Here is a 22,197-nt window from a genome sequence, read left to right as displayed (position 1 = left end):
GGGGGGGGGGGGGGGGGGGGGGCTGGCATTCCACTTTAGAAAACAGCCAACTAATAGGCAAAACATGTAAAGAATGGAGAATAAAGAGTAATAACTATACGAATAGCAAGGCTATTTACAAGAAAAGAGTAAAAAAAGAATTAGCTAAAGGTCCTGATAATAAACATAGGCACATTTATGTAATTTTTACTCTACTTTAATATTTGATATACCTGCTTTAAAGTTCAAATGAAAGAAGTTCTCTAACCAAATAGAAAACTCTATGTCATATGGTCAGCTGAAGCAAAATGTTCACCAAAAGTATAACTGGAGGAGTAACTTTTTAACTAAAATGGCTAACAAGGACAGAAAGACTTCACATTCATAAAGAAATTTACAAATGTACATGTTATTTGATATGCTTACCCTCTACCTCAAAAGAGTAGTCCACAAAAAAACTAGGATAAACTAAGGGAAATTTTTTCATAATTTAGCTTTTACAAAACATCACCTTTGGGCTGGGCTTGTAACTCAATAGTAGAGCACCCGCCTAGCACTTGCAAGGTACTAGGTTCAATCCTCAGCACCACATAAAAATAAATAAAATAAAGGTACTGTGTCCAACTACAACTGAAAAAAAAAAAAAAATATATATATATATATATATATATATATATATATATATATTTTAAATCACTGTATTCAGGTATGGAATATATAACTACTCTGCTGGAGTATAAATATTAGAATCACTGCACAAATGGTTCAATTAACAATTACAGGGGCTAGAGCTGTAGCTTAGTGGTAAAGTGCCTGCTTTGCATGTGTGAGGCACTGGGTTCAATCCTCAACACCACATAGAGATAAAAAAAGATACTGTGTGTTCATCTACAACTAAAAAAATTTTTTTAAATTACAAAGCAATTACTCTAGTATTTCTTAGAATGGTGGAACATACCCTTCCTTTAGGAAGTAATAATTCAACCCTGTCTATAGACAAAGTGAGCTATAGATTTATCTATAGTCTATAGACAAATTAGCTAAAGTGAAATTGTGGTACGTATAATAAAAATCTGATAGTTTTATCAGAACTAATAACTTTTCTTATGAAAATATGGAATTAATGACTGATAGAGTGACTTTTTTTTGTTTTTTTGGTACCAGGGATTGAACTCAGGGGCACATCCCCAGCCCTATTTTGTGTTTTATTTAGAGACAGGATCTCACTGAGTTGCTTAGCACCTCGCTTTTGTTGAGATGGCTTTGACTAGTGATCCTCCTGCCTCAGCCAGCTGAGCCACTAGGATTATAGGGGTGTGCCAGCGCACATGGCGACCTTCTCTTTAATCCTTTTTTTTTTTTTCCTTCAGTTTCTAACTCAAATCCATTTGTATCTCTGATGAAGCTACACCATTTTCTACTTATACTTCTGTTTCTTTGCTCAAGTAATGCCAATTCTTACTAGGTGTTTTTTGTTTGTTTGTTTTGGTATCAGGAATTGAACCCAGGGGCACTTAACCACTGAGCCACATCCCCAGCCCTTTTTATTTTGAGACAGGGCCTTGCTATTGTTGGTTAAGGCTTTGCTGAGTTGCTGAACCTTTGAACTTGTGATCCTCCTGCCTCAGCCTCCTGAGCCACTGGGATTACAGGCATGGGCCACCATGCCTGGCTTAATTGTTTTTAAGGATACCTGTATCATATTTCCCAGATTAAGAATTTCAAAATTTTGCCTAAGACAACATCTTAATTCATTAAATTCTTCTCTAAGAAGTAATTTTAATTTCTTTAGTCTGTCTTTCCTTCTAAAGTGTTGTTCCTCACTGTACTTTCAACACCTTCTCCCCAATTAAAAAAAAAAAAAATCTACCGATTATTCTAGAATTACATGTAAAACATCTGGAAATAGTTGTCAGGGACTACCTCATCAAGCTTGATACCAAAAGTCTAGAAGTATTTTAATTATCTTCAAACATAAAAGAAGCTATTTTTGCCATAGCTCAATAGGAACTGACCTGACCTATTCTTATAAATGTCTTTTTAAGCACTATTTTTTTTTTTCCAATAACTGGTTTTCACTTTTATTGATTCAGTTCTTTAAATAGGTGGATTTCAGGCAACGTACCATCAACTCCACTCGGTTACATAGCATACAACTAACCTTTTGCTCTGCTTGCAGGTGCTCACATCTTTCCTTCTCATTGTTAAGTTCTCTTTCCATTCTTCCAACTTGTTCTCGAAGTTGTACTGTTTCTTTTTCCAAAACATCAATCAGCTTTATTAATTCTTCTTTTTCTTTCATGGTTTTCTCAATCTTCAACTACAAAATAAAAAATGCAAATAAATTGTTTTTCTTACTCCTAAACTATTAATGCAAATTTACTTTTCCATTTAAAACAGTGAAGAAATTCACAGAACAAAATTTTGTAGTCTACCTATTCATATCATCCAGCTAGTTACATGAATCATAAATTTAAACTTTCTTTTGGTTGGGCAAAGAAGAAAATACATACATAAAAGAATACATGAAGTTCCCTCCTACCCATTTTTCAAATCAACACTGAAAATAAGACATACTGAATTTCCTAAGTAATTTTATTACTCAGCTTTCTTATCCAGAGCAATAATCAAACATATCCCGAAGAAAATTTGTACCTCTTCATGAATGCAAACCTATGAGAAATCTCAATCTATTAAGAACTTACTGTATGTTACAAAAGGCCTCCATCTAGGGATTACCATTAAAATTTTGGTTCTTAAAATAAAGCACCAAACAATAAACTGTGCATGCACATGTGTGCACACGCATGCACATGCACATGCTTTTATTTGGCTAAATTAAACCAATCTTTATAAATAAAAATGTAAATTTTAAGACAAAAACAGACTGTAACAACTCATTAAAAATATAACTTATTTTTATGAGAATACAAATAGTTCAGGAAAATCTGAACTCCAGTATTCAAAAATATATATTTTTAATTGTGGACCTAAAATGGTAGTAAATAAAATGATTAGTATTTCTCTTACAGCAAGAATTCATTCCTTTTAACAAAAGAACAGAAACTTAGAGGGAATACTCCACAAGAGGGATTACACATTTAGGTGGTAAAATATTTTCCTCCCAATACATCTTTTTTTTTTTAATATTTATTTATTAGTTTTAGGTAGACACAATGTATTTATTTTACATTTATGTGGTGCTGAGGATCCAACCCAGTGCCTCATGCATGCGAGGCCAGCACTCTACCACTGAGCCACAATCCAGCCTCCCCAATACATCTTAAAATTAAATTTTCCAGGGTAATAGAATCAAAGTGATTAACTATAAAATGGCTCTTATGAAAGTTGAATAGCTGAAAACTTTTTGAATGACCCTTCTACCTATACCAATAGACCAAATAAAAATGCCAGGAAAAATATTTTCAAAAGGGAAAAGTGTATTTAGTCATGAAATGTATTTTATGCTTTAACTATTTAAAAAAGAAATTGTGATAATTACAATCAATGATATTCATTTAATTCAAGAGAAAATTAGGATCAAATCTATGATTCTAATAGTTAACAGTATTAATAACTTAGCATAAAATCTGGCTCAAAACTTACTGGCAAAATAAAAATATATCTTGATGTACTAAAACAGAACATTAATTAGCAGAAAACCACTCCCCCCTCCATGATTTATCTAACTTTATGAAGTTTAATAAAGTTTACACATATAATTTTTAAATTTAGATAAAAAATGAATAAAAATCTAATTTCTGCTCGACAATATATATTATGCAATCTTTCAAGCACATAGAATAAGATTTTACAATGAACTCATTTTATACAATTCACTATATTAATATTTTGCAATGTATATTTTCTCTTTGTATACTTAAGATTATTTATATAAATTTTTATTTCTTCCTTTTTCTTATTAAATCATTTGAAACAAAATTGGCAATACTTAACTCTTAAGTACCTCATCCTATGATGAGGGTAGTCTCTTTTTCAACAACTATTACTACAGCTATAAAAAATAATATTGTCTCATCCAATAGGTAGGCAATAATCAAACATCCTTTACTGTCCCCAAATTGTCTCTTTTTTAGCCTATTATCCAATTCAGCTTCACACACTACAGGATTATGTCTCAATCGCCTTGAATGTCACTGGGTCCCAAATGTTTCACAGTTGTATTGAAGTATTAGACAAAAATCACCCAAAATTTTAATGAATGTGGAAATTAAAAGATTTGTCAAAAGATGGTCAGGAAATTATCTCAGAAATAGTTACTTAAGAGAGCAATTTAAATTTTCTTTATAAATGTACACTTTGTAGAAGGGAAGAAAGAAGTGAAATAAATCTGTGCTATTTCCCAATTTATATGAAGAAAAAGCACAGGCAAAATGTGAATGCCAAAATGCCTACCGCTTTTGTGTTGGAGCGCCTGGAATCAGGGTGGTCTAAGTGGTATTCAAAAAATTGCAGTATAAATGCTAATAGCATTCTTCTTAAGAGCTAGGTTTGTTTCAGCATCTTTGACTAGCATTCAAATACCAGGCTAAAAACCTTGATCATCAGGCAGTTGTCACCACAAAATGTTCTAGTCACCCTATAAAAGTTACATTTCTTTATTCAAGATAAGAGAGGAATTTCTGGAAAAAGGAAAGACATGGGAGAATTCACAATAAAAAATGATTCGTTCCTTCTAACCTTCTAACTATCTAAAAATATAACTTCTTTTCCCCCCTGTAACCTCAGTTCTTTAACATAAATAAAGTAAAATCAAAGACATAAAATGTTTAAGAAGATCCATATGACTATAATGAAAAAACAAAGACCTGTAATAGATAAAATATGAATGTAAATTAACAAAAAGTACATACTGAGCCAATCAGAAAAACTATTTTTCTTATTACAACAAAGGACACTAAGTTCAAAACAACTAAGTATAGCAGTCTACTTGGGGGGGGGGGCATAGGATAAAGACACCAGAAAACGTGATCTTACAATGAAAAAATGTTATTTTATGTTCTCTTTCAATGACTACTAAAATTTAAGATATACAACAATATTATACAGCCAATGACATAACTACATTATTCAATTTTTTAAAAGAAGACCTTTTACCCTTTCTTTATAAATTATGGTTAATCTAGGTTTATTCATTTTGATCAGATGTTCAAGAAAAAGAATAACTAAAAATACTCAACCTAAATTAAAAGACTGAGGATGCTTTCCTAATTCACTACCATACTAGAGAAAAAACATGTTCATGGTAAAACAAAACAAAATTCACATCTAATTACAGTTAAGATTTATCATTTTATTCCAGTATCCCAACCAACTTCATCCCTCAAATCTATACTATTTAACAATCAACAGTTTGGCTACCATGAAAGAAAAATGGTTACAACAAGTAAACATAAAGAAAGTTTTAGGTCTAAATTCTCTCAATAAAGATTTACCTATTATGCATAAAATACTGTTAGACCATGGGGACAGCTCTGCCACAATAGAACCAAGAAATAAAGATTGTTCTTTTAAAAAGACATTCTTAAGTTTATTATTTTAGTTAAAAAAAAAAAAAAAAAACACTTAATTTTTATGAATACTCTTGCATAACGTGAAAGTTCTTAAAATGTCAGCTAACATGAGTTCTTAGCTCCATGTTGATACCAACCTCAAGAAGGCCAGCTTTTGTGGTCACTACCAACATGTCAGAATTTCCCTCATCTTCCATAGTAAGCAACTCTTCAACTGGAGAGGAAGCTCGAAACTGGAAAGGTGTACTTGCTCCACGAATTTCACCCTTATGGGTAACATAACAGAACTGATAAAATTCTCCATCATCATTTGGAAGGTAATATCCTAAGAGGTATTTAACAAACAAAAAGACAAAAATTATTAAACCTGCTATTATAAAATACTACCTTCAATTTACTTTAACAATACTTGCCATCTCTCCTTTCCTCCCCTTTTCTTAGCACCTATCTGGGATATTTCTTTTCCTCCTGTTTTTCCACAAATCTGTCAAAATGAGACTTTTCCTTCTTCCTCAAACATACCCAAATTTTTCATCTCTTAGACCTAAATTTATAATCCCAGACTATGACCTCCTAACTTTGTCCTTTCACTAGGTCAAAACCAACTCATCTGAGAGGGGGAAATATGTACTTTTCAAAGGAAAGAGACTGAAGGCAAGGAAAGACCCATGATGAAAATCTAAGAAAGACTGCAAGTGGGCACAGGAATATGTAAGGAAATTTTCCTTCAAGTTGACATTCATTATATGGAAAAAGGAAATAACTAAAGCAATATGCTGCACATGTGAACTGTGTAAAGGAAATAAGATGGTGAGGACCAGTGGTGCAGGACAATAAAAAGCTTGGAACCACACAGATCTACTCATATTCATACAAAACATACACCATACATCTCAAGAGTTCCTATGTATCTATAGATAATTATTTACACCATTTAGCTACTATATGACAAATAAAATGTGTTCAATATTTGTGCCTTTCTTTATTCAACTGTCACTCTACCTTTTAATTGTTGCTTGACTTCCTAACTCAAAATTGTTTACTTCATCTCCAAATATCACACAGAATTTTTTACAATAAAGAAAACTTCAATAGTATATTCTGAATTACTATTCACTATCTACATGCTTTACCTCCTACATCAGATCTCAAAAACTACAGACACACAGATGCATACATTTGTGCACACACTCTCCCAGAGCAGATGCATATTTATTTATATATGTATATATTATAAATAAATTCTAGAATTAAATGTCTAAAAAGGAAACATTCTATAATTGTGAATAAACAAAATGAATAAATTCAACCAATATGTAGCTCAAATTTTAATTACTATGTCTGCTATTCTTTCATGTCTTAAAATTTTCAGACTCATTATTATGACATCTATATCACCTGATTTCATTTTTTTTTTTTTAGTTATACATAGACACAATATCTTCATTTTGTTTGTTATTTTTTTGTGCTGCTGAGGATCAAACCCAGTGCCTCACATGTGCGAGGCAAGTGCTCTGCCACTGAGGTACAACCCAGCCCTGACATTATGCTTTTAAAATTTCACCCTCCTAATATCTACTGCTGAATTTAATCATCCATAGTAGAAAAAGTTTCCAAATAGCCACAGCCTTATTTAAAAAGTTTAACAGAAAATAAAAATAGTCTGATAAATTAGTATTATCACTTAAAAATTCTACAAACTAGATATTCAAGGTCTCATACTTTAAAAAAAAATCTCATTCATAAGCTGCTAAAAATATGGTTCAATGCCATTTGAATTACATACAATTATTCAGAGCTGCAATTTAGAGTTATTTTTCTAAAAACTTGTTATCTGATTAGTATTGCTGAAAATTAAACAGAAAAAAGTAAAAGCCAAATTCTGAGTTAGTCTTGCTAATCATTGTCTTAATTAGCACTCAATTTGATTTCAATAAATGAATAAAGGTCCATTTAGGAAAACAATCACATTAAAGTATTTCTTGTTAATTGTCCGGAGTTTTGCATTTCAGAATTTTAAAGACTCATCCACAAAATCAGTGCAGTGATTCTGGACTGTGCTTAAAACATCTCTTAATTCTAACAGTCTGTGTGACTGAGTTATCCCATGACTCTACCCCTACAACTTCCTTATAAAACTAAGAAATAAAAAGCTTTCTAGGTAGGAAGAAGCTTTTACTTCTGGATATCAAAATTAAAAATAAAAATTAACACGTATACAACTTACTTTAATATTTATGCTTGGCTCCCAAAAAATTTTAAGGTATAAATAGAAATAAATTGAATACTTTCTTTAAATACATCTAAACTTTTCACTTGTCACTAATATTGCATTAGTCAACAGAACCGATTCAGTATATTAACAACTTATTTTTTAAGAAAAAAACAAATCACAATAAAAATTACTGGAGGGAGATTGAGGTAAGAGAATCCAAAGTTCAAAGCCAACCTCAGCAACTTAGGGAGACCCTAGTCTCAAAATAAAAGGGGTGTGGCTCAGTGGTTAAAGCAACCCTGCATTCAATTCCTGGTACTAAAGACTAGAAAATAAACCCATACCTTTAAAGAAAAAAATATAAATATAAAATAAAACAAAATCAGTTCCAATACACATACTTAAATTTGACCATCTTTAAAAAGGCTTGGTATTAAAAGATAAACTCTGCATGTTATTTATGTGTCTTGTTCTGCAATGAGGTGAGGTGGTGCTTGGACTAAAACCCAGGGCTTCATACATACTAAGCACGCACTCTACCACTGAGCTATACCTCCAGGTCAAAAAACACATCTATAAGACCCTAAATCCTTACCCATATTACACTACAAATTACATCCTCTGAATATTTCTTTTTTTGGCATAGAACACAAGGGAAATTTTTGTATACATGCAAACTCCATGTGGTCACACTGCCAATTCAGACAAATATACAAACATACATACAAATAAAAAAGAAAAAAATTTAAATATTTGTTTATTTTTGATACCAGGGATTTAACCCAGGGGCATTTAACTACTGAGTCACATCCCCTGCCCTTTTTGAGACAGCGTCTTGCTAAATTCCTGAAGCTGGCTTTGAACTTGCAATCTTCCTGTCTCAGCCTCTGGAATTTCTGAGATTATAGGCCTGCGCCACCATGCTTGGCTGAAAATTTTTTTTTAAACATAGGCCACCAAAATCCAATGCTGAGGATATAAAACAGCATTCATTGCTAGTGGGAATGCAAGATGATAAAATCACTATGGAAGATAGTTTGTCAATTTCTCACAAAACTGAACATAAGGTACCATTACCATATCATCCAGAAATCACATTCCTTGGGTATTTACAGAAATGAACTGGAAACTTGTACCCACACAAAACCTACACAAAAAATATTTATAAAGTTTTATTAATAACTGCCAAACCTTGGATTAGGCAAGGTGTTCCTTCATTAGATTAAATGGATAAACAAAAAACAGATGGGAATACAGGTCTGTGGTAGAGTGCATGTTCTACAATGCCTAAGGCCCCGTGTTCAATTTCTAGCACAGCAGAGGGACTTGGGGGTGGGGGGACAGGGAAACGATTGTGATACATCCATACAGTGGAGTATTATTCAGACATTTAAAATAAAGAAAGGCCTAGGGGAACTTTAAATGCATGCTGCTAAGTGAAAGAAGTGGATGTGAAAAACTACACATTCCAATTACATCACATTTGTAAAGGTCAAAATTACAGAGAAAAATCAGTGATTGCCAGGAGTTTGCAGGGAAGGAAGGAGATGAATATGTCAAACAAGTGGATTTGGGGAGCAGTAAAACCCTGTATGATATTGCAACAGTAAATATGAGTCTTTACTCCTCAAAATCTATAGAATAGATATTACAGAGTGAGCCTTAATGTAAACTATAAACTTAATAATAAGCAAAAGGTTATAAGATATAAGGGAACTCTGTACTTTTTGCTCATTTTTTGCTATAAGCTCAAAAACCTGTTCCAAAAGAGAAGACATTTTAAATTTAAAAGTAAATTAAACTATCTGATTATCTGAAGCTAACTATTTAAAAGTCTGCTTTGCACATGTCACCAAATCCAACTCAGATACTGCCTAATACTAAATAGTACATTTTAATTTAGATAAGACCATATAATTAAATGTTAACAATATTTGTTGAAAATTTACCTCTACGCCAGTGACTCTTCTACATATCAGAAGCACCTGTTGAACTTCTAACAGTTCTAAAACCCAGGCCATACTCCAATCAAGTCCCAATCTTTAAAGGTGTAATTTAAGAATCTGCATGTCTTGAACATGCAATCCCCCCGGTGATTCCAAAGTTCAGTTAAGTGTGGAAACCACTGTACCAAAGCTAAAAGCATAGGGTCCAAGTTATGCTGCACTTAAAACAAATAGATGCTCTCTCTCTCAACAACAAAGCATTACAATTTTATTTTTACTAACATCTATCATTAAATTTTAGCATGTTCTTTGATCATTAATATAGGCAAGAAGCCACAAAGAATTATCACTATCTGTAATTTCTATTACTAATATTATTTTTACTACTGTAATTAGATTTTTTGACAGAGGTTAATATCACATGATCACTGTTACTAGTATCAGTGCTATCTTACTTTGAATTATGGCAATTATTAAATCTGCCAGAACATCTTGTTAACATATAAATTTTAAAGCACACATTAACATATTACAAATTTGGGGGCTAAGGTTTTGGCTAAGGGGTAGGGTGCTCGCCAAGCACATGTGAGGCGCTGGGTTCAATCCTCAGCACCACTAAAAAATAAATAAAATAAAAGTATTGTGTCCAACTACAACTAAAAAATATATATATTTTTTTTTAAAAATCACAAAATTTGATCCTATAACACTTTAACTATACTTAAATATACTCAGTTTTCTTAGCAATTCTACGCACTTTATTTCATATGCATAAAATATTATGATAGAGTCCATAAGCTTCACAAGACCAAAAAGAGTCCATGGTATATAAAAGGCTAAGAACTTACTTTAATACAACCCATAGTCAGTACAATTATAAAACAAAATCACTCTGCAAAAATTCTGTGATGGACTTCTAAATAAGAGTATTTTCTCACTTTTAAAATTACAGACAAAACAAATAACAAAATTATTATTTTAATCATTTTAAAGTATACACTTAAGTGATAAGTAATTCATGGTGTAAAAACCATGCCACTGTCCATCCCAGAACTCTTCATCTTGCAAAACTGAAACTCTGTATCTATTAAATAATAACTCTATATTCCTGTCTTTCATTATATCCCTATCATTCACTATGCCCTGGTAATCACCATTTTAGTGTCTTATCTCTTTGAGTCTGTCCACTCTATAAATGGAATCATACAGTATTTGCTTTTTGATGACTAGCTGATTTGATTTAGCATAATGTCCTCAAGGTTCATCCAACTTGTGGCATAGGACAGAATTATCTGAATAAGAGTATTAAAAATCTGTATGTGATGCCAAACTAAGAATAAATTATTTATTTATTTATATCCATTTTATAGGAACCTTCACATGTTAGAATCCTATTAACCATCTTGGTGGTTTCCATCTAGATTACTTTCCTTACTCGAATTTGCTACATTCTTTTTTTTTTTTAAGCAAGGCCACTTTTAATTAAAATTGCACATATTAATGAGACACCATGTAATGTGTGGACATGTGCCTACACTGTGTAATTAGGTTAAATGTATCTATCCCCTCAAATATCCCTTCATAGCCAAAACATTCAACATTCTTTTTTCTTGCTTTTGAGAAATATACTACATATTCGTCATCTATAGTTTCACTACTTGCAATAACAAAACAGAACTTCTTACTCTCATTTACCTGCAACTTAGAATCCACTAATCAAATTCTTCCCATGTCTCCCACCCCTAATACTAGCAATGGTATTGTTTTCTTGTCAAAAAAAAAAAAAAAAAAAATTCAAAAGTTATAGAAAGAAATCCACTATCTTCAATTAAATGATAATAAAAATTTCTAAATGTCTGTTAAAATATCATGTAGCTTATACTTGATATTTACACTATTATGACTTCTGCTAACAAAGACACTAGTTTAACTCTGGTACCCAGACATGCCTGAACAGATCATTATAATGGGGTACAATTTTTTAACGGTAATAGGACATTTGGTCTTGTCAAGTTCTACAGTTCTCAGTCCTTACCTTGAAATGTCAGTACACAGTTGACTGTTGATCCTTCTACATAATGTTCAGGCATAGGGGACCATAAAAATGTATAATAATCACGAGCGGTACTCCACCCAACCTAAAGAGGGATAACAAAAAGAAGGAATATAAATAAACAGTTTCATATTATTCAGGTATCTCAAAGGATTTTTTTCCATATACTAAAGTTAAAACATGCATTTAATGTTTACAAATCACAAATATTTTAAAAAGCATGTCTGTTTTGTTTTTAATTAGGCCAAAGCCCAATGCTATAAAAACCTACACAGATTAAGTATCAGAGTTTCTACCATGTATTCAAATCAATTTGCTATCTAATTTCTCAAGGGTGATCTATAAATGTACATGATCAAATACAAAAAGTTCTATTTTGCTTTAAATCTGAGGTAACTAAAAAGAGGATTTTTAAAAAACTGAATTCTTTTAGACCTTAAAATTTAAGTTTCTCATTTTTTCTTAGTCACCCTCCCTTCCAATTGAATCCACTAGCTAACTTCACTAATCTCTCATTTTTGGCAAGTCTTGCCTGTAAGGAATTTATAAATTTGTAGGAGGGCTTTTCACATTAAGATGTTTACATATACAAATAAACCACTATATCATTTAATGCTAAAATATTTCAATTTAAAACACAAATATATATCTCAATCTGTATTGTGCTGGTAAATTATACTGTGTTAAGTACTGTATTTTAGAGATGCTTAGAATAGGTACTTGATATTCATTTCTTCATAATATTATAAAAATTATACTTTTACCATAGATTTAGAATATATATGTTTTATGATTCTGACTGCTCTAAGTTTACAAACAACAGAATATTGAAGCCGAGTATGCCATTTATTTGTGAGAACATACAAAACCGTTAACTTTGATTATGTAAATCTGATTCAAATAATATCAGACAGCAATAACCTATACAGTTCACTCAATGTTTGGGGGATTTTGTGGGTTTTTTTTTTGGGCTTACTATTATCATCTTCATTATACAAACCAAGAAACAAGTAAATGGCTACTAAAAGGCAGGCAGAATTGGAAACTAACATTCAAGCTCTTCACCACCAAAACACTACTCTCTCCAGGCAGAATAGAACATATCTTCATACTTTCTGAAACTCCACCTCCTTCCTTCCAACACTACTGCTATGACTATAATAATTCCTAAAGAAAAACAATTGACAAAAAAAAACAAAAGAAACAAGGAAAAGAGGGAAAGCTCCATTCCTAACTGTCCCCCATGAGAAGAAAAACAAAGGGGAAATGAGATCTTTTACCAGATGAGGAAAAGATGTAAAAAGGAAATAACATCAACAAAGTAGCGTCAACAAGATAGCAGAATAGGTGGCCAAGACCTTGTTCTCCCACAGAGATATCAACTTAACAACAATATACAGTCCTTTGTGAGAACTCCGAAAACCAGCTGTAGTACACACAGGCAAGCTCAAAGTCAAGAACAGCTGCACTGTAAAGTGTAAGAAGAGCAACTTCATAACAACCACAATAGCCCTTCCTGTAAGCTGGCACAATTTAGCAAGATGGGGAGAAGATCCCAGTTTGCAGTTTCTCCCTTGAGAGGAAAAGAACACCACAATATGCACCCAACGTTCTGGCTTTTCAGTGGACTGTTCAGGTTTCTGTCTTGCTTAACATGGCACTGACAGAGAACTAGAATATTTGAGTTGCTTGGCACTGTGAAGAACAAAGGACTGCTCAACAGCTTTTTACAGCACCAGAGAACTGCAGTATCACAGACAGACACCAGAGGGAGAAAGTACAAACACCTGAATGAGGAATCTGCAAACATCCCAGTCTGAGAAATTAATATGCAAACACCCAGTGAAAACACATCCAAATAAAAGGCTTAAGGGGCCACCAGAACCTAGACAGGTCATTTGGTGAAGGTCATCCTTGTACAGAGCTAGTCTGGAAAGGTTGAGATAGATGGGTACTTTATCAAATGCACACACACACACACACACACACACACAGAAAAAAATAATAAGGCCAAAAGAAATAAAATAAGTCTTGAGAAAATAACAGTAAAGAAACAGAGATTAGTAACCTGACAAGGAATTCAAAATAATCATCTTAAAGAAGCTTAGCACACTATCAGAGAACAATATAATTAACTAAACAAAAATGATGAAAACATATGAATGAGCATACGAATAAAGAAAGAAAAACTAAAAAGAATCAAATAAATTGTGGATTTAAAAAATCCAGAAGAAGACTTCAACAGCTGACTTAAACACAATTAGGAATCAGCAAACTCAAGAGGTCATTTGAAATTACTGAATCAAGAAACAACAACAAAAAAGAAAAAGGAAAAAAGTAATACCTAAGGGACTTATGAGAAACCATCAAGTAGATAATATACTCATTATCAAAGTTTCAGATAGAAAACCAGGGGTGTGGAAAAACGTATTAGTAAAAATGATAGCTGAAAACTTCCCGAACATGAAAAAAAGAGATGAGTACAGTGGCACATGACTCTCATCCCAGCTACTCCAGAGGCTGAGATGGAGAATTGAAAGACCAAGGCCAGTCTGGGCAACTTTGGGAGACCTTGTCTCAAAATAAAAAGGGCCAGAAATATAGCTCAGTGGTGAGCAGCCCCTGGGTGCAATTCCCAGTACAAACATCAAAAATAAAGTAAAAAAACAAATCTGAAAAAGGAAATGAACACCAAATTCAAGAAGCTCAAAGTATCCCAACTACGAGAAACCCAAAGAAGTTCACACCAAGATACATTATCATCAAACTGTCAGTAAAATAAAATCTTGATATGAGAAAAGTGACACATCACAAAGGAAGCTTTTATGAGATTGTGGGGAGATTTCTCAGCAGAAACATTACAGTCCAAAAGGCAATCCTGTAATACTGTAATGGTGGTGAAATATTTCAATCACTCTTAATTCTAGTGTAAAACTTTAAAAAAAAAAAAAGCATATAAAATAACTATAAATGTAAAAACTATGATTAAGAATGGAAATAAAAAGATAATTTTTAAAAACAAAGTGGAAGAGAGATCTAGAGTACAGTTTTTGCATGCAATTAAACTCATTATCAGTTTAAAATAAATTGTTGCAAATATAAGATGTTTATGTAATCCCTATGGAGAGTACATAAACCAGAGAAAATACCTATAGGAGGAGAACAAAAGAAAAAGGTAATCATGCTTATTGAAAAAAAAAAAAGCAACAAAATACAAAAGACAGTAGAGGAGAGGAAAACCAGTACAAAATAATTAAAAAGAAATGCATAAAACTATTAGCAAAATGGCAATAGAAAGTCCTTCTCTGTCAATAATGACTTTAAATGTGAAGGGATTAAACTCCGCACTTAAAAGCAGAGAGTAGCCAAATGAATAAAAACAAGACCCACTATATTATGTCTAGAAGAGATCCACTTTAATCATAAAGACAAAGGATGAAAGTAAAAAGATATATTTTTTTTAAAAAGTGCTTAAGTGGCAATCGAAACATAACAGGTTAGTCATACATGTATCAGACAAAATAGACTTTAACTCAATCATTCACAAGAGACTTTAAGAAGGACATTACATTAGGATAAAAGATTCAATTGACCAGAAAGATATAACTATTATAAATATATTCACAAATAACAGCAGACCAATCCAAATATATGAAGCAAACACTGACAGAATTGATGGAAGACAGAAATAGTAACAATAATAGATTTCAATACCTCAGTTTTAACAGTGATCAGATCAACCACTGAATAGACGATCAATGAAGACACAAAGGATTTCAATACTATAAACTAACTGGACCTGATACATATATACAGAGCACTGCCCATTAACAGAAGAATACACATTCTTCTCAAACACACATGAAACATTCTATAGGGCAGACTAAATTAGGACACAAGACTTACTACAGGCTGTGGGTGTAGCTCAGTGGTAGAGCCTTCAACTTCACAAAACAATAAGGCTTAATGGAACGTAAAAAACACATTTTCGGGGTTGGGGTTGTGGCTCAATGATAGAGCGCCTACCTTGCACATGTCAGGCACTGGGTTCAATCCTCAGCACCACATAAAAACAAAATAAAGGCATTGTGTCCATCTACAACTTTAGAAATTTTTTTAATAAACAAATACATTTTCTAGCACATCAGAATGAAACTTGAAATCAGTTTTAAAAACTGGGAAATTCACAAATATGTAGAAAATTTAACAGCATACTCATGAACAATCACTAGATCAAATAAGAAATCATTAAGAGAACTTAGATCCAGACAGATGAAAACTAAAATACATCACACCAAAACTTATAGGATGCAACAAAAGCAGTACTAAAAGATTGTGTGGTATAAACATCTACCTTAAAAAAGACCTAATTTCTTTATGTCTCAAGAAACTTCAAAATTAGCAAAAGGAAGGAAATAATAAATCAGAGGAGAGAGTATACATAAAGGGAGAAGGGGAAATCAACGTAATTAAATATATTGTTTGGATATAAGGTGTCCCCCCCAAAGGTTCCTTGTGTAAGACAATGAAAGAATGTTCAGAATGAAATGATTATACATTGACAGCTATAATATACTTAAACAGTGGACTACCGACTGATGAAAGCTACATTACTGAAAAAATTTTAAAAGGATACAAATAAGTGGAAAGATAAATTCATGGACTGGAAGACAATATTGTTAAATTACTTTGAATACGATTGACATTTTAAGTCTCAGGTTAATCCCTAGTGAAGTACCAGTTGTATTTTTTGCAGAATTAGGGAAAAAAAATTCCCTGAACTCCAATTGGAAGTCTCAAAGGTTCCCAAGAGTTAAAACAATCCTGAGAAATACATATTTAACTGAAGGCCTTGTTGTGCCTTGCACTTCCTGATTTCAAAATATATTATACAAAGCTACAGTAATCAAAACAGTATGGGTATTGGCAAAACAGAAGACAGACCAACAGAACACAAGAGAGGGTCCAAAAAACAACCTTCACAAGTAAAGCCAAATGAACTTCCACAAGGGTACTAAAGCTACATAATGAAGAAAGGATAGTCTCTTCATCAAAAAAGGTGTTGAGAAAGTAGATTATCCACATATTAAACAATGAAATTAGACATTTACCTTAAACTATATACAAAACCTAACTCAAAACAGATTGAAGACCTAAGCAAAAAACCTGAAACTATAAAACTTTCAGAATAAAAACACAGGAGAAAACCTTTATGACACTGGTTTTGGCAATGCTTCTTAAATATGACATCAAAAGCACAGGCAACAAAAGCAAGAATAAACAAGCAAGACTGTTATCAAACTTAAAAACTCCTGTGAAGCAAAAGGGGAAAAAAAAAAAAAATCTTAACAGAGTGAAAAGGCCATATTATCTGGTAAGGGGGTAGTATCCAGAATATGTATAAAGAATTTAGTTTGATTTAACCATTCCATGATATATACAAACATAAAATCATGCTGTACAACATAAATATACACAATTTTTATTTATCAATTTAAAAATAATTTCAAAACCAAACTCCTAAAGTTAAACCACAAAAATGTAATCTTAAATAAAACAAGCAAAGGACTTGAACAGACGTGTTTCCAAAGAAAATATACAAATGAAGGCCTAGAGGTGTAGGTCAATGGTACAGTGTGCCTAGCATGCATAAGACCAAAGGTTCAATCTCAAGCACCAGTTAAAAAAAAAAAAAAAAAGAAATAATACACATGGAGTAAGAACAAATGAAAAATTGCTCAACATCAACATCAATAATCATCAGGCAAATATAAATCAAAACAATGAGACATCAAATAACATTTGTTTCCTATATTTTCTACTATGGGAGAAGAAGAAGAAAAAATATCAGGAGTCAGGGAAAATGCAGAGAAACTGGGACCCTTACACTCTGTTAATGGAAATAAATGATGCAGCTGCTACGGAAAACAGTATGGAGGGATTAAAAATGGAATTACCTATGATACAGCAATTCTACTTCAGGATATAAATCCAAAAAGAACTGCAAACAGGATCTTGGGGTTGAGAAGTAGCCCAGTGGTAACAGGGAAAACTGGCCCATTAGCATGCATAAGGCCCTGGATTGATCCCCAGTACCACAACAACAAAAAAAAGAAAACAGGACCTTGAAGAGAGATTTGTCCATCTATTCCCATTGTATTATGCACAATAGCCAAGAAGCATAAGCAACCTAAATGTCCATTAAGGAATAAAATGTTTAATGATAATGTAGCAAATCAAAATCTTAATCATATCAAGAAAAACTTGAGGACATTAGTCTAACAAAATAAGCCAGCCACAAAAAGACAAATACTGCATGATTCCACTTATATGAGATATCTAAAATAACCAAACTCTTAGAAACAGAAAGCAGAATAGTGATTGCCAAGGTTCCAGGGGGGTGCGTTGTTGTTCAAGGAGGGCAGAGTTGTTCAGTTTCAGTTTTGCAAAATTAAAAGTGCTACAGAACTTTTGCATAACAAGGTGCATACAGTTAACACCATAGTATTGCACAGCTAAAAATAGTTAAGGTATTATATTTTATATATGTATTTTTTAAAGTTAAAAAAAAAAATGGTGGCATGTGCCTAAAGTCCCAGCTACTCAGGGCTAAGGCAGAAAGATTACTGAGCCAGAAAACTCAAGATCCGTCTGCTGGGCAGGAAGAAAGGATAAGGGAGATGAGACTTGGGAGTTGGGGGGGAAATACATCAAAAAGATATTTAGTGCTATGTTTGGTCCTTGCGTGTTTTCTACAACTGAATCACAACAGCTTTGTCTATTTCTTAGGAGTAAACTAGAATGTTAACTTACACATTTGCCTTCCTGGACTGTTTTTAAGTACCAGCATCCCATCTAAGAGAACACACACCAGTACTTTAAGAGGTTCCATGTATTCCATGATGGACTGTTTGCACCAAAAACAGGTACAGAGCCCACCAAGAAGTCGAGGCAAGATAAAACCCAATTTTTTATTTCTATCTTAAATAAGAACTTCTTCAAACTCCTTTTGAAAAATAGACCAACAGTTTTTAGGTTACTCAGGGAAGGGAAATGTTGGGGAGAATGCATAAAAAATAAATTCAGAAGTCTCTCAATTTGGAAAGATACAAAGAATAGGAAGGCTCCTTTGGGAAGTTATACTTTGCATCTATGCTCCCACAAGAAAGTATGTTAGAAATACACAAGATGGGCATCTAAAATTATGTAGGAGCCTATTTACAAGAATAATAAATCTTAATTAAAAGAGTCAACAGGGCTGGGGTTGTGGCTCAGGGGAAGAGCGCTCGCCAGACATGCATGAGGTGCTGGGTTCGATCCTCAGCACCACATAATAAAATAAAGGTGTCTACCTACAACTAAAAAAATAAAATAAAATGTTTAAAAAAAAAAAAAAAAAAGAGTTTAAAGCCAGTCTCAGGAACTTATCAAGGACCTAAGCAACTAAATGAGACCCTGTCTCTAAATAAAATACAAAAAAGGGCTGGGGGTATCATTCAGTGGTTAAGTGTCTCTAGGTTCAATCCCTGGTCTACCTCCTCCCAATCCCCCCCCCCACAAAAAAGTTATAGAGCTGTACACAAGTAATCACAAATGACTAGAAAGACAGTAAATGATTTAGAAAGTTGAAGGAAAAGGTTGGTTTTTTTTTTTTTTTTTTTTTTTAATTATTGTTGTTTTTCAGGTAGAACTGGAGAAAATGGGGTTTTTAAAAAGGGTCTGAAAATTAAGACACAAACACCTTAAAGAAGATGAACCTCTTGATCACAGAAAAGAAAATCTAATGATGTTTCCAACATGTTTTATATTACTGTGTATTGTTATACTACTTCATGGTAATGTTTATAAAATTGAACTTAATGCAGAGACAAAGTTAGTACAAGCTATTTCCCAATCTGTTTAAAAAAAAATAAGTACCACCTACATGGAAGACATATTCAGAAAGTTTTCTTACCTTAAATATACCAACCCAATCTTTTGGATGTGGATGGATGTATGGAGTTAAGGTATAATGACATTCCAGATGTGCATTTGGAAGATAACTCTTGGCCACATTTTGAAAGATGACATGAGCAAAGTTGGAAGTCTGCAATGGGACTTCTTGAAAGGATGTCATTGTAAATCTGAAACAAGTAATTCACATACATTAAATGATACCAGCTAAGAAATTTATACCTTCAAAAACAACTTTAAATGCAAATTCCATATTATAAATATTGAAACTGCTCCTTAAAATGTGATTAATATAAAAACATAAATTGAAAAACAACTAAGCCAATATGGCTCAGAAAGGTACATGGTGGTCAAAAAAAAAATACAACTGCTTCTATTCCAACTAAAAGAAAATGAACTGGAGGTGTTAGTACACACAATGGCCCCTAGCAACAGACACTAAGAAAGAGAAATAGGGATAATTAAAATTCAGTATTTTATTGGCTACTGGTCAGTTAACTTTTCCTTCCTATATAGAATCCTTGGACTTTACCATCTTCCTCCCTAATCTAGCCCATTCCATCTCTCCCCCCTCTCTAGATTCTAGGCTCTTATAACTGAACCTGGTGGTAAACCTCTCTGTGTCTGCATTCTTACCCCATGTTTTGATCCCTTGGATCAGCATTTCTCAAACCTAGTTTCACATTAGAATCATCAGGACCCTTTAACAAGAAAAACAGATGCTGGACATGATGGTGGGCCCCTGTAATCACAGACACTGGGCAAGATGATCACAAGTTCAAGGCAAGCCTTGAAACTTATGGAGACTGTCTCAAAAATTTTTACAAAATTAATAGCCAGGTGTGGTGGCACACACTTATAATCAATCCCACAGACTCAGGATTCTGAGTCAGGAGAATCAAAAATTCCAGGACAGCCTCAGCAACTTAGCAAGGCCCTCTCTCAAAATAAAAAATGAAGGTTGTGGATGTGGCTCAGTGGTAAACTCTGGGTTCAATTCCCAGTACCAAAAAAAAAAAAAACTATAAAATTAAAAGGGCTGGGGGTGTAGTTTAACAGCAAAGCACTGCTTGTCCAATTTCCTATACCACAATAAATAATAAAAGAAAATAGTGGTGCATGCCTATAATCCCAGCAAGTCACGAAGCTGAGGCAGGAGGATCTCAAATTTGAGGCCAGCTTCAGCAATTTAGTAAGACCCTGTCTCCAAATAAAAATGGCCAGGATGTAGCTCAGTGAAATATAGGCTGGAGAAAAAAAAAAAAAAAAAAGGTGATGACTTTCTGGGAGTGGGACCTGTGTGTATGTGTTTATATACATAAAATTCCTCCCTCCCCTACATCTCTAAGTAATTTTAACCCTAGATGCAGCCAAGATAGAGAACAGCTACTTAAGACTCTGACCCAACTCAACCATTTTAAGTCTTCACTACCACTCATTGATTTCCATAAATCCCAGACTCAACCAGCCTTCTTGTGTTCTGATAGAAGTTTGTCGAAATCTCTATATATGATATAAAGATCTCAGCTTTCTACTTGAAATAGCTCAGCTTATTTGTTCCTCTCTATCTAAACGAATTTCACCCTTTCATTCTGAGTTCAATGATCCTACCTTGACTTCTAATATTCAGGTGCCCTTCCATATATTTACTAATTAAAAATAAATATTAAAAATAAAAGTATAATATTGATGAAATACTGATAAAAATCTATTAAGAGACTGATGAATGCTCACTGACTTGATGAACACCAAGCATTAGATAGCAAATGGAACAGTGATGGTGGGTTATAAAAATTGTAAGAACCAAATGTTTTCCCTATTTTGTGCTCTACTTTTGAGAGAAAGGGAACAATTGGGGATTTACTTTTAAAAGCAACTTATGAGCCAAGCACTGTAGCACAAGGCCTATAATCCCAGTGACTCAAGAGACTGAGGCAGAAGGATGCCAAGTTCAAGGTCAGCCTGGGCAATTTACCAAAACCCTGTCTCATAACAACAAAAAACAATTTTTTTAAAGATAGGGAGTAGGGTGGCTGGGGATATAGCTTAGTGGTAGAGAACCCACCTAGCATACAGAACTCCCTGGATTCAATCCCCAGTACTGCAAAAAAAAAAAAACAAGCAACCTACAGAGTATGTCACAGGCTCAGTATTATTATTTATTCTACCACACACATAGGAAATTATGATTGACCTCATAGCACTTGCTTCTGAGCTATTAAAACAGGAATCCCTGTAATAATGGGGGGAAAGAGCCAAGATTTTTATTAATCAAATAAATATAACTTACTTCACAACTCAATGAAATTCATATAAGGCAAGCACAGCAGACTCTTCTGGCTTCCCCTCTGCTTAGTATTGCTTTATCAAACAATATATCAGATATCTCATACAAAGACTGTCAATCATGATCCAGGAAGCAACTGTGATAAAACAGACTAGTTGTCATAGCCTCTCCCCACTTGATGTTTGCAAGGATTCCAAGGTGAAGCATACATTCAGTAACAATCCTTTACT

The 22,197-nt window shown here is 33.2% G+C and overlaps 1 protein-coding gene across 1 annotated transcript in view; it reads right to left on the bottom strand.

The window, feature by feature from the left end:
- The window catches only part of Tax1bp1 (Tax1 binding protein 1), a 61,365-nt gene extending 40,541 nt beyond the window's left edge, over window positions 1–20,824 (bottom strand). Inside the window, exons 1-5 of the mRNA XM_048786386.1 lie at window positions 20,804–20,824; window positions 19,682–19,850; window positions 11,710–11,812; window positions 5,651–5,838; window positions 2,141–2,299 (exon numbers count right to left, since the gene is read on the bottom strand). Of these exons, the coding sequence (XP_048642343.1) occupies window positions 2,141–2,299; window positions 5,651–5,838; window positions 11,710–11,812; window positions 19,682–19,843 (612 nt within the window). The 5' untranslated portion in view covers window positions 19,844–19,850; window positions 20,804–20,824. The remainder of the gene's footprint in view (window positions 1–2,140; window positions 2,300–5,650; window positions 5,839–11,709; window positions 11,813–19,681; window positions 19,851–20,803) is intronic.
- Between the last annotated feature and the right edge of the window lie 1,373 nt (window positions 20,825–22,197).

This window comes from Marmota marmota, unplaced genomic scaffold (genome assembly GCF_001458135.2).
Source record: "Marmota marmota marmota unplaced genomic scaffold, marMar, whole genome shotgun sequence".
Lineage (NCBI taxonomy): Eukaryota > Metazoa > Chordata > Mammalia > Rodentia > Sciuridae > Marmota > Marmota marmota.
This window is presented reverse-complemented; position numbering and strand designations above follow the sequence as displayed.